General features: G+C 47.0%; 1 protein-coding gene across 1 annotated transcript in view; it reads left to right on the top strand.

Moving 5' to 3' along the window:
- gipc2 (GIPC PDZ domain containing family, member 2) overlaps window positions 1–13,684 on the top strand; it is a 51,692-nt gene extending 38,008 nt beyond the window's left edge. The window contains exons 3-6 of the mRNA XM_078408145.1: window positions 3,358–3,538; window positions 8,745–8,854; window positions 9,860–9,941; window positions 11,371–13,684. Of these exons, the coding sequence (XP_078264271.1) occupies window positions 3,358–3,538; window positions 8,745–8,854; window positions 9,860–9,941; window positions 11,371–11,522 (525 nt within the window). The 3' untranslated portion in view covers window positions 11,523–13,684. The remainder of the gene's footprint in view (window positions 1–3,357; window positions 3,539–8,744; window positions 8,855–9,859; window positions 9,942–11,370) is intronic.
- The last annotated feature ends 366 nt before the right edge of the window (window positions 13,685–14,050 follow it).

The following is a 14,050-nucleotide window of genomic DNA, read 5'->3' as shown; positions in this document are numbered from 1 at the left end:
GCTCCCCCCCCCTGGACCATTAACTAATGTGTTCTCCCCCCCCCCGGACCTTTAACTAATGCTCCCCCCCCCGACCATTAACTAATGCGTTCTCTCTCCCCCCCCCGGACCATTAACTAATGCGTTCTCCCCCCCCGGACCTTTAACTAATGTGCTTCTGCGCCCCCCCCCCCTGGACCTTTAACTAATGCGCCCCCCCCCCCCCCGGACCTTTAACTAATGTGCTCCCCCGGACCTTTAACTAATGCGCTCTCCCCCCCCCCCCCCCCTGAACCTTTAACTAATGAGCTCTCCCCCCCCCGGACCTTTAACTAATGTGCTCCCCCCCCCCAGGACCTTTAACTAATGTGCCCCCCCCGGACCTTTAACTAATGCGCCCCCCCCGGACCTCGCGTCTGACAATCCGCAGATCGGGCAGCGCTGACCGCCGGGAGATGTAGTCGCCGTCGCCTCTCCCGCTGGGGGGGGGGGGGGGGGGGGAGCGGCACCAGCCCGACTGACGGGAGCGCCTACCAATGAGTGTGCTGGGTGAGGAGAGCTCAGCTGCTGCTCTCCCGTCCCATGCGTTCTCCCCCCCCCGGACCTTTAACTAATGCGCTCTCCCACCCCGGACCTTTAACTAATGCGCTCCCCCCCCCCCCCCCCTGGACCATTAACTAATGCGTTCTCCCCCCCCCCCGGACCTTTAACTAATGCGCTCCCCCCCCCCCCCCCCCCCCCGGACCTTTAACTAATGCGCTCTCCCATCCCGGACCTTTAACTAATGCGCTCCGCCCCCCCCCCCCCCAGACCATTAACTAATGCGTTCTCCCCCCCCCGGACCTTTAACTAATGCGCTCTCCCACCCCAGACCTTTAACTAATGCGCTCTCCCACCCCAGACCTTTAACTAATGCGCTTCCCCCCCCCCCCCCGGACCATTAACTAATGCGTTCTCCCCCCCCGGACCTTTAACTAATGTGCTTCTGCGCCCCCCCCCCGGACCTTTAACTAATGTGCTCCCCGCCCCCCCCCCCGGACCTTTAACTAATGCGCTCTCCCCCCCGGACCTTTAACTAATGTGCTTCCCCCCCCCCCCCCAGGACCTTTAACTAATGTGCCCCCCCCCGGACCTTTAACTAATGTGCCCCCCCCCGGACCTCGCGTCTGACAATCCGCAGATCGGGCAGCGCTGACCGCCGGGAGATGTAGTCGCCGTCGCCTCTCCCGCTGGGGGGGGGAAGCGGCACCAGCCCGACTGACGGGAGCGCCTACCAATGAGCGTGCTGGGTGAGGAGAGCTCAGCTGCTGCTCTCCCGTCCCATGCGTTCTCCCCCCCCTGGACCTTTAACTAATGCGCTCTCCCACCCCGGACCTTTAACTAATGCGCTCCCCCCCCCCCCCCCCCCCCCCCTGGACCATTAACTAATGCGTTCTCCCCCTCCCGGACCTTTAACTAATGCGCTCCCCCCCCCCCCGGACCTTTAACTAATGCGCTCTCCCATCCCGGACCTTTAACTAATGCGCTCCCCCCCCCCTGGACCATTAACTAATGCATTCTCCACCCCCCCCCCCCGGACCTTTAACTAATGTGCTTCCGCGCCCCCCCCCCCACCTATGAGCGTGCTGGGTGAGGTGAGCTCAGCTGCTGCTCTCCCGTCCCCCGCACGCCCTCAACCCCGCCTCCGGGAAGTGTAGTCGGCGTCACCTCTCCCGCTCGGGTGGGGGGGGGGGTGTAGGTCGGGCAGCGCTGCCTGCCGGGAGGTGTAGTCGCCCTCTCCCCTCCCCTCTCCCCCTACCTTCATTCTGTTAGACATTGCTGGCGGGCCATAAATAATAAATTTTAAGATGGAAGCTGCGGGCCGTATAAAATCTGACCTCGGGCTGCAATTGGCCCCCGGGCCGGACTTTGGACATGTCTGGTGTAGAGTGTACTGCACTGCCACCTAATGGTTCAATTGTTCTTTATTATTACGTATGCACAGCACACTGAAATTCTTTTGCACAACCACAAATGAGCAGTCACCACAATTTTGATGTACCAAATTAAAAAAAAAAAGCAGAAAGCACAAACAATTCAAAGTCCAGTCCACACGTTGGATGTCCTGGAGGGCCCCCTGATCCAGGAAGCCTGCAGGCTCGCGACCCAACGTCCCACTCCTCTGCTGACCGCCTCTGTATCTCGGGGGTGCCTCCTGCAGCCGACCTTGAAGGCACTGGTGGTAATACCCTGGTCCCTCTCGTTCACTTCTCGCATCCATCATTGGTGTCAAGTGTTGTGGGGAGAAGGCAGGAAAATGGGTTTAGGAGGCATAGATCAGCCATGATTGAATGGCGGAGTGGACTTGATGGGCCGAATGGCCTAATTCTACTCCTATAATTTGTGCATAACTTGAAGTCACCGCTAGCGGCTCACTCCTCGACTCTCCCGTCTTCGGGGGTTCCAAGCTTCTGCTGGAAGTGGCCGACGGGTCTTTGTTCTGACAGATCAGTGGTAATTGGCTGCTCATAGTTGCTGACTCTTTAATTGAAAAACATTGACCTTTCCTCAGAATGGGAAGGAGAGTTAAAATGTTTGGCAACCGGGAGATCGCGTCGGCCAAGGGAGACTGAGCAAAGGGATTCAGCAAAATGATCGCCCGGTCTGCGTTTGGTCTCGCCAATGTATAGAAGTCCACTCCAAGAACTACAGATACAATGCTCATGTACGGATCTCAGCAGAGGCATGGTGGTGCAGTGGTAGAGTTGCTGCCTTACAGCGCCAGCGACCAGGGTTCGATCCTGACTACGAGTGCGTGTCTGTACGGAGTTTGTACGTTCTCCCCGTGACCTGCGTGGGTTTTCTCTGAGAACTTTGGTTTCCTCCCACACTCCAAAGACGTACAGGTTTATAGGTTAATTGGCTTGGTATAATATAAAAATTGTCCCTCGTGTAGGATGGTGTTAGTGTGCGAGGATCGCTGGTCAGTGCGGACTCGGGCCATACGGCGTGTTTCCGCGCTGTATCTCTAAACTAAACTAAATTAAACAGTTGGAATTTCTGTTGCCAGGCTGTATGTCTGAGAGATGCTTTTATGGGTCAGCTCAATTCTTCATCAGGAGATAGAAAAGAAGGTAACCAACCTTGAGTGAAAGAAATGCCTGGTTTGGAAGGTGCTGGGTGGATTTTAGGAAGAAATTCGGGAGCTGAGAGAGGAGGCAACCGAAGGCATAACTGCAACTTGCAGATTGATCAAATTCAGCGATGTGAAAAGAGCCAGAACTATTGATGCAAGCAGATATTGGTGATTGTATTTGCCCTGAAATAATAGTAATAAGAAATGGCGTTGGTTCTTTGCTGCTTTGCGCTAACAAAGTTCCCTCTCCCGCTCTCTCGCAGCGCATCAAAGAGGGCAGCATCATCGACCAAGTCAAGGTCATCCTCATCGGTGACCACATCGAGTCGATCAACGGCAAGGGCGTGGTGGGCTGTCGGCACTACGAGGTGGCCAAGATGCTGAAGGAGTTGCCGAAAGGCAAGACCTTCACGCTGAAACTGGTGGAGACTACAAAAGCCTTTGGTAAGGTCAATAGACGATGCCTGTGCACCACGGCACTGGTCTGCCACTCGCCCTCTTCTGATCTTCCATCCTGCAGTGCACCGACTTGTTTTCTGCAATGCATGTATATACAGCCCAACAACAGGCCCAGTCCTCCCCAAGTTTGTTCCCTTCCCTCTGCCTTGCCGAAGTGACCCAACATTGATGACTTGTCTTTTCAGATGATGGTGTAATCAGTTCACCTCTGAGTTGGAATCCTGACATCTTTGACCAGGAGAAGCGCGGTGGCGCAGCGGTGGAGCCGTTGCCTCACAGCGTCAGAGACCCGGGTTTAATGTGACAATGGATGCTGTCTGTGCGGAGTTTGTACGTTCTCCTTGTGACCGTGTGGGTTTCCTCCGGGTGCTCTGATTTCCCCTCACATTCCAAAGATGTGCAGGTTTGTAGGTTAATTGGCTTCTGTATTTTGTCCCTAGTGTGTAGGTTAGAACTAGTGTACAGATTGCTGATTGGCATGAACTTGGTGGGTCCTTTCCAAGCTGTACCTTTAACCTAAATAAAACTAAACTTGACCTAATAATGACTCCAGTTCCACAGTGAAAGAAAGGATAGGTGGCCTCTCTAACTACCCTCTAATGTGATTGAGCACCCAGTTGTCTGAGTCCTACGTGCAGCTGTTAAAGATGGCAGTTCCCACCATCACCTCTTTAAGGCTGTAAATGCCAACGTTGTCTCCATGTGTGATATTGATCAGGTTCATTGGACTGAGGTGAGAAATTGCCCTGAAAAAAAATGAATGCATTGTGTCCAAAAACTCAGAATAAATGCAAATATTTCCTAATTTGGTTAAATCAATGTAAATGCCTTAACCACTCTTAACAGAACAGCATGGCTGGAGATCTAGAAGAGAATAGACTTTCTTCAGTTTAGTTTAGAAATACAGCGTGGAAACGGGCTCTTTGGCCCTACCGAGTCCGCGCCGATCATCGATCCCTGCACATTAACACTATCCTGCGCACACTAGGGACAATTTTTACATTTACCAAGCCAATTAACCAACAAACCTGTACGACTTTGGAGTGTGGGAGGAAACCAAAGATCTCTGACAAAACCCACGCAGGTCACGGGGAGAACATACAAACTCCGTACAGACAGCACCCGTAGTCGGGATCAAACCCGGGTCACCGATGCTGCAAGCGCTGTAAGGCAGCAACTCTACCGCTGTGCCATCATCCTGCCCACTTGAATGTTTTGGATTTATGATATTTATATTTTTTGTTAAGCCACATGGTAAGCCTGTTAGTCTCCATACTTCTCGAGGGCATGAGCTATGGGGAGTGGTTGAGCAGGCTAGGATTTTATACCTTGGAGGGCAGGAGGCGAAGGGGTGATCTTAGAGGTGTTTAAAGTCATGAGGGTAATCGACATGGAGAATGCACAGAGTCTTTTACCCAGGATAGGGGAAATCCAGAAGACATAGGTTTAAGGTGAGAGGGGAAAGATTTAATAGGAACCCAAGAGGCAGCGTTTTCATTCAGGTGGGGATGAGAATTTATTTAGTCAGAGGGTGGTGAATTTCTGGAATTCTTTGCCATCGAAGGCTTTGGAGGCCAGGTCATTGGTTATTTTTAAGGTGGAGGTTGACAGATTGTTGATTAGTACAGGTATCGGGGAGAAGGCAGGAGAATGGGGTTGAGATGGAAAGGGAGATCAGCCGTGATTGAATGGGGGAATAGACTTGATGGGTCGAATGCCCTAATTCTGATCCTATGACTAATGAACTTGCATACAACGAGCTGCCAGAGGAGATAGTTGGGGCAGCTACAATAACATTTAAAAGCACTTGGACAGGTAAACGGATAATAAAGGTTTAGATGGTTATGGGTCAAATGCAGGCAAATGGGACGAGCTTAGACAGGGCATCTTGGTCGGCATGGACGATTTGGGCTGAAGGGCTTGTTTCCATGCTGAATGACTTTTTTCCCCTCCTCCTCCCTTATAAAATGAGTTGTTCTGTGGTGAGAACCTGGTGAGTTATTCATATCACGGTAGGGAGAGTGAACAGAGACCGAATTCTGAATTGAGAAAGGAACAGATTTTTATCTGTTGTCGTAACTACCTTAGCTGGGGGTCTCTGGCAAAGATTTTCATTTCTGTCAGTAAATACCTTCTCTGTTCCTCAGGAGGGGAGGGGTCTGCGGATAATACTGGGTTTATTTGAGGTGACGCATCGGCTAGTTCATGGAATTTCTACACTTAGTTTGGCCTTTGTGTACAGATGTTTTTCATTGTGCAACCTCTCGATAGTTACTCCTTTTAGGTGAGCTTGTATGATGACTCCATAACTTTCAACATAAATAAGATATTTGAGTGTACCGAGGTACACTGTAAAGCTTTTGTTGCGTGGTTTTCCCGAGGTGTTCTGATTTCCTCCCACATCCCAGTGATGTGTTGGTTGGCAGGTGAGTTGGCTACTGCAAATACCCGCTAGTGTAGGCGAGTAGTTAAAGATCAGAGGACGTTGATATTAGTTGAGCTTAGTTTATTGTCACGTGTGCCAAGGTACAGTGAAAGGCTTTTGTTGCATGCTAACCAGTCAGCGGAAAGACAGTACATGATTGCAATTGAGCCATTCATTGTGTACAGTTTTGGTCATTGTGTACAGTTTTGGTCTCCTAATTTGAGGAAGGACATCCTTGTAATTGAGGCAGTGCAGTGTAGGTTCACGAGATTGATCCCTGGGATGGCGGGACTGACATATGAGGAAAGATTGAAAAGACTAGGCTTGTATTCACTGGGGTTTAGAAGGATGAGAGGGGATCTTAAAGAAACATAAAATTATAGAAGGACTGGACAAGCTAGATGCAGGAAAAATGTTCCCAATGTTGGGCGAGTCCAGAACCAGGGGCCACAGTCTTAGAATAAAGGGGAGGCCATTTAAAACTGAGGTGAGAAAAAACCTTTTCACCCAGAGAGTTGTGAATTTGTGGAATTCTCTGCCACAGAGGGCAGTGGAAGCCAAATCACTGGATGGATTTAAGAGAGAGTTAGACAAAGCTCTAGGGGCGAGTGGAATATATGGGGAGAAGGCAAGCACGGGATATTGATTGGGGACGATCAGCCATGATCACAATGAATGGCGGTGCTGGCTCGAATGGCCGAATGGCCGCCTCCTGCACCTATTTTCTATGTTTCTATTCAGTGTACAGATACATGATAAAGGGATTAATGTAAATATTGTTTAGTGCAAGATAAAACCAGTTAAGTCTGATCAAAGATAGCCCGAGGCTCTCCAAAGAAACTCAATGAGGTAGTGCTTGTTATTAGGGTGAATAAGGAGACATACCGTATATTCAGAAAGTTAGGCTAAATTTGTTGGAAGAACACTGGTGCAGCCTCACAGTGCTAGAGACCCGGGTTCGATCCTGACCACGTGTGCTGTCTATATGGAGTTTGTATGTTCTCCCCATGGCCATGTGAATTTTCTCCGCGTGCTCCAGTTTCCTCCATATTCCAGGCATGCAGGTTTCTAGGTTAATTGTCCTTAATGTGCAGGGTGTGAAAGTGGAATAACATAGAACTAGTGTGAATGGGTGATCGATGGTCGCTGTGGACTCAGTGGGCCGAAGGGGCCGTTTCCACACTATCACCTAAATTAAACTAAAACAAAGTAGGAGAGCAGATGAGACCTCAGAAGTTGGCACCTCTGACAGTGCCCTTCACGGAGTGCCAGTCTAGATTTTATTTTTGTGCTCAATTGTCTGCAATAGAAACTTGAACCCACAACGTTCTGGGAAAACATAAGAGCAGCTAATTGGGGCTGATGTTGTCATGAGGTTAAGGCCATGTGTGAATGATTGTGTGTTCTTTCCTCCTAATGTGATGGGACGGAGTGCAGTGCTGCTGATGGTAATGCATTACCGAGGCATGTGGGGACTGCAGGATGGTACTGTGTGCCCAGACCTGTTGTCATTTTAAGCTGCCTATTGGTGAGCCAAGTGTTCGGTTGATCTAAATCTGCTTTAGAGCTAGAGTCATGTAGACATACAGCACGGAAATAGCCCCTTCGTCCCAACTTCCCCACGCCGACCAACTTGCCCCATCTACACTAGTCCCATCTGCCTGCGTTTGGCCAATATCCCTCCAAAACGAAGGTAGAAACAAAATGCTGGATTAACTCAGTGGGACAGGTAGCATCTCTAGATAGAAGGAATGGGTGACGTTTCGGGTCGAGAGTCTTCTTCAGGACTCCCCTCCAAACCTGTCCCGTCCTTGCATCCATCTAAATGCTGCTTAAACGTTGCAATAGTACCTGCTTCAACTGCTTCCTCCGGCAGCTCGTTCCACCCCCCCCCCTCCCCGGTTGTGAGAAAAGTTTCCCCAAAGGTTCCTATTAAATCTTTTCTCCCCTCACCTTAAACCTATTCCTGCTTCAAGTAATAGAGCCCAATCCTGCTCAACCTCTCCCCATAGCTCAGGCCCTCGGGTCTTGGCAGCATCTTCGTAAACCTCTGCATACTTTCCAGCTTGACAACATCTTTTGTATATCGTGGTGACCACAATACTCAACACAACAAAACTGAACACAATACTCCAAACTGTCTTTAAAATTTCACTGCGGATGTTAACTTGGGAAACTGGCAGTTCAGGCCAAAGTGACTCATAGTTGAAGCAAACCTCCTTGACTGGAATTGATTTGTTTGTCTGTCAGACTTTGGCTCCATCTCTTGCTGCTGCACAGTCCAGGGATTAACATTGGTATCTGCTGCGTGCTTTATTGAATAACTGTTGTAAGCTGCACAAATCATCAAAGAATAGGTCGGCACAGCGGAGCAGTGGTAGAGTTGCTGCCGTACAGGGCCAGAGCCCCGGGTTCAATCATGACTAACGGGTGCTGTCTGAACGGATAGTGTGTGGGTGTGTGTAAGATAGTGTTAGTGTGTGGGGATCACTGGTTGGCTTGGGATCGGTGGGCCGAAGGGCCTGTTTCCGTGCTGTATCTCTAAAGTGAAGTAAACTCGAGTACTGCACTAAAAAGATTTATGGATGACTTTTACCCAACCTCGAATCTCTGGATCATGTCCCATTCCAGTCTTGAGTACAAAATGCCATGAGCATAGGCTGATTCTCCATCACTCTAAGGGGGAGATCCGCCATTGGTGGAGCCATTTTGCCGACGAAATGTCCTAAAACGACGTTGAATTTTTTTATTTCCCCCTTTTCTCAGATGTGATTGAACCCCGATCACGGGGGAAGCCAGGGGGTGAGGGCAAGATCGGCACAGGAAGGGGCACACTACGATTACGTTCAAAGGGACCTGCAACTGTGGAGGAATTGGTAAGTGGAACAGACTGGCGTGTTCTACTGAACAAGGTTTACATACTTTGATGGGTACAAAGCGATGGCAGCACTTCCGGAGAACATAGATAGGTGCCATCTCATGTCAGTAACCCCAGTTTTACTGGGTTAATTCCAGGAATGGCGGGACTGTCAAATGTTGAAAGACAGGAGCGGCTAGGCTTGTATACACTTGAATTTAGAAGGATGAGAGGGGATCTTATTGAAACATATTGAAACATATGGACACGTTAGAGGTAGGAAACATGTTCCCAATGTTGGGGGAGTCCAGAACCAGGGGCCACAGTTTAAGAATAAGGGGTAGCCATTTAGAACAGAGATGAGGAAAAACTTTTTCAGTCAGAGTTGTAAATCTGTGGAATTCACTGCCTCAGAAGGCAGTGGAGGCCAATTCCTCTGAATGCATTCAAGAAAGGCTAGATAGAGCTCTTAAGGAAAGCGGAGTCAGGGGGTATGGGGAGAAGACAGGAACGGGGTCCTGATTGAGAATGTTCAGCCATGATCACATTGAATGGTGGTGCTGGCTCGAAGGGCCGAATGGCCTCGTCCTGCACCTATTGTCTATTGTCTATTCATCTGACCCGAAATAGCACCTATACTTGTTCTCCAGAGATGCTGTCTGAGATGCTGAGTTACTCCAGCACTTTGTGTCCTTTTGTGTAAACCAACAACTGCAGTTCCTTATTTTTCCTCTTTGTGCCAGTTCCCCAATTCCTTAATTGTTTTCCCCTTTCAATTACTAATACATCTCCACCACTCAGATTATTGCCAAGATTTTCCTGCTGATTCTGGTGTTTTGATTTGTTCCTATTAACAATCATGTTTACTGCACTTCAAAGTGAATTAATTGGCTGTAAAATGCTTTGTAAAATCCTGTGTTCGTGAGAGGTGCTAATGAGGGTACTTTGTTTTTGAGACAAATGTGTCGATCTGTCTTCATGTCAGATTTGTTGGTTTTCATTCTTCATTAACTTTTATCAACAGCCTACTGAATTCGAAGAAAAAGCCATCAGTAAAGTTGACGACCTGCTAGAAAATTACATGGGTATAAGGGACACAGAACTGGGTGAGTTTAGTGATCTTTATATCATGCATTAGTTTAGTTTAGTTTAATTTAGTGTATTGTCACGTGTTGTGAGGTACAGTGAAAAGCTTTTTTGTTGCTTGCTATCCAGTCGGTGGAAAGACTATACATTATTGCAATTGGGCACAACGGTCGAGTTGCTGCCTCACAGCGCCAGAGACCCAGATTCGATCCTAACTACGGGTGCTGTCTGTACGGAGTTTGTACGAACTCTGGGCTGAAAGGGCCTGTTTCCACGCTGTATCTCTAAATAATAATAATAATAATAAATTTTATTTGTCATATGTAGGTTGGCACACGGTCAACGATACAATAAAATGTATTTGACAAGACAACGGGTCACCTCAGCAGTAATATTCCAAGGATAAATAAGATTAAAAAAATGACATTAGTAAGGTAAAAAGACAATATTAAAAATAGGTAAAAAGACAATATTTAAAATAATCAACATATATACTCAACCTCTCCCTTTGGCTCACACCCTCTAGTCCTGGCAACATCCTTGTAAATCTTTTCTGAACCCTTTCAAGCTTGACAATATCTTTCCTATAACATGGTGCCCAGAACTGAGCACAATATTCTAGATGCGGTCTCACCAACGTCCTATACAACTGCAACATGACCTCCGAACTTCTATACTCAATACTCTGACTGATGAAGGCCAAAGTGCCAAAAGCCTATTTGACCACATTATTTACCTGCGACTCGACCTTCAAGGAACCATGCACCTGTACTCCTAGATCTCTCTGTTCTACAGAGGCCTACCATTTACTGTGGAGGTCCTGCCCTTGTCCGACATCCCAAAATGCAACACCTCATACTTCTCTGTATTAATTTCCATCAACCATTCCTCCGCCCACCTGGCCAATCGATCCAGATCCTGGTGCAATCGTTCGCAACCATCTTCACCATCTGCAAAACCACTAACCTTTGTGTCATCAGCAAACCTGCTAATCTTGCCCTGTATGTTCTCATCCAAATCATTGATGTAGATGACAAACACTTAACGGGCCCAGCATCGAACCCTGAGACACCACTAGTCACAGGCCTCCAGTCTGAGAAGCAACCTTGCACCTGATAACAAGTTGCCTGATAACAGCTGGGAAGAAACTGTCCCTGAATTTGGTGGTGTGCGTTCTCACACTTCTGGGATCAGCATGCAGAGAGTTACCTGGCACCAGCTCGGAGCCTCTTTTAATTACTATTATCTTAAAAAAAAAAAGAAAAAGAAAATTGGAAATTTGAAGTAAAATTGCCAACGTTACTGATCTTCTTGGTCAGCAAGGATGGTGGGCCGAAGGGCCTGTTTCTCTGCCGTATGATTCTGTCTCTAGGACCTTTTTTACTATGTTCTAGGCGTTATACAAACGCAAGCTTTTGTTTACAACCTTCTTTTCTGCTTTCTTTTCAGCTGCAACCATGGTTGAGGTAGGAAAGGACAAGAAAAACCCGGATGAATTTGCTGTGGCACTCGACGAAGCGCTTGGCGACTTTGCTTTTCCAGACGAGTTTGTTTTTGATATTTGGGGAGCAATAGGCGACGCAAAGAAGGGAAGACTTTAGTGCCAACATTTCAATCGGAATGAATAGGCAGCGGTTTGAAACTCTTCATTGATTATTCCTTTTGTTAAAATGTCAAATGGACTCTGCAGCCTGAAAAGCGGAGTGAGCACATTTTTAATTGATGTGTTCAATTTGCCCTGTGAGTTCATCGAAATAATATCCAGTAAACCACAGGGTACCACCCTCACCCTCTGCCACTGTCTTCCCACTGGTTGTTGGGTTAAAGGCAAGCTTATCTTTATTAATCTCACACTTTCCCCGACAGGTTTACCGTGTCTGTTTCTCCCTGGTTACCACTAGAGGGCAGTGTGAGATGCCATCATTAAGGCACATGAGACCCATGACTATTTATCACTGGTAAAGTGTAACAAAGAAATTCGAGAAAGGTTTACTTCAGTGACTAATTGAACAACAAGCCCGATTAGAAGCATAGGCCTGTCGAAGTGGAACTGCGAATATAGAGTGTATTTAAAATGTATGCCATCCCTGGTTAATTTTGGTGGTACACTGTAAGGTGATGTAAAGAGTATTGCTCCTGTTGGCAGTTCCCATCAGAATCCTAAATAAAGCAGGCACCAATATTCATCATTCATTATAAATGGTATCGGACCAAAGATTTTCTAAGAATATTTGTGCACTCCCTCAATCCAATGGTGGTTTTGTCCAATTTTTAAACACGTGGGCCTAATGTATCTCTGATCTGCATACAAAAAATTGCAAGCCAAAAAAAAGTGTTTTTTTAATAACTAGACTCGTTTTATAATTTCGAATGCCTGAAATTGATTTACCATGGTGTGCCTAATAGCATTTCACTGTGTGGTTTTTATGAGCAAATTGTTTGGTAATCTTTTGGGATCTTTGGTACCAGGGCAGTCGATTAAACTAATATTTGGTAGGATTTCTATTTTAGTAATAAATCTCGCACTTCCCGTTTTGGGTTCATTTAAACTGTAAATACACATTGCCTATTGACTTACCTGAATGTAGGCTGGAGTTTTAATTGTGGGGGTTGTGGTTGTCATTACTTGCGATGATGTTCTTGTCTGAACCACCTACCCCTTACCCCTAACACTAATAATTCAAGAGCCGGCCTTTAATCCTCAGTGGTGAAGGGGGCTTGGAATCAGCCAGGCAGGACTTCCCATCAGAACCATTTTTTTGTATAATCCTTGATTGGTGAGTCAAACTGTCTAACTTTTTCCACTCATTGCATGGAAAAAGAGTTCACTTCACTTTTTAATGCGGTATGCACTTGATATAGTTAATGAGATTGCATCATGCATTGGATGTCCATAATCTTACACATTATTTATTTGAACTCTTTCGTTCTACATCCTGATGGATTTGTGTTTTCATTGCTATGTTTTTTTTAATAGGGTATTGGTTCTTAATCCATTTTATATCGCTTGTAACTCTACCTTAGCTTAAAATGAATCTCTTACCTCAGAAACTGTTCTCAAAGAGCATCCAGATTTGGTGTCTATGGGTCAATGTTAGGGTCTTGGGTGTTAGATTTTTCTGCAGTGGTCTGCAGTATTGAGGCCCGCAGGTGTGTAGCATAGCCCCAAACTATGTCCCTGGGTAGCCTACGTATTCAGTCCGGTGTGGCCCACTCTACCTGTAGTGGTGTACGATGGCCAAAGTATGTACCCGCATGACAGGTGTATGTGGCTGGAGCTGCATCAAGCCATAAATATAATACTACAAACATTCCCATCATGAGCTATTGATGCCTGGAAGTTCATCGGCTAAGGAGGCGTCACCTGCCTTGTCCACTCCTCCAACAATCTTCCCAAATTCGCACCTTGAGAAATTAAGAAATGAGAATAACTGACTTGGCGGTCTGATTCATGATTCAAAATTTGGATGCTTCAACTTTATGGGACCAGTTTTCTTTCAAAACACAACAAACTTTCTTCTGCACTTTCAATAAAAGGGAAAAATAGTTACTCCCAGTATAAATGACTACCCGAGCACCGATTTATTCAGCATATACGGTGCAAATGGACCGTCATAACTGGGCTTTGAAAGGCCACAAAAATTATAATGACTACTTTGCCTAAAGCAATGCAACTGTATTGAACTACTGAGAACAAGAAATGATTTACACAACATCATGTTAAAATGCCTTCTGTAAAAATTGTTTTCTATTAAAGTTTTTTGACAAACTACTGTGTTCAATTGTTTTTGTGTTCTGCATGAAAGATTTATCCCATGACCAGGGAACAAACTACTGTATGGCGGCACGGTGGTGCAGCAGTAGAATTGCTGCCTGACGGCGCCAAAGACCCGGGTTAAATCCTGACTACGGGTGCTGTCTGTATGGAGTTTGTGCATTCGCCCCGTGACCTGCAAGTGCTTTTCTCCGGGTTCTCCGATTTCCTCCCACACTTCAAAGACAAATGAGCAATTTGTAGGCTAATTGGCTTGGTATAATTGTAAATTGTCCCTAGTGTGTGTAGGATAGTGTTGGTGTGTGGGGATCGCTGGCAGGCATGGACTAGGTGGGCCGAAGGGCCTGTTTCTGC

The sequence above is a fragment of the Rhinoraja longicauda genome, chromosome 11, assembly GCF_053455715.1.
Source record: "Rhinoraja longicauda isolate Sanriku21f chromosome 11, sRhiLon1.1, whole genome shotgun sequence".
NCBI lineage: Eukaryota > Metazoa > Chordata > Chondrichthyes > Rajiformes > Arhynchobatidae > Rhinoraja > Rhinoraja longicauda.
Note: the sequence above shows the minus strand (reverse complement) of the source record. Positions and strands in the feature narration are given on the sequence as shown.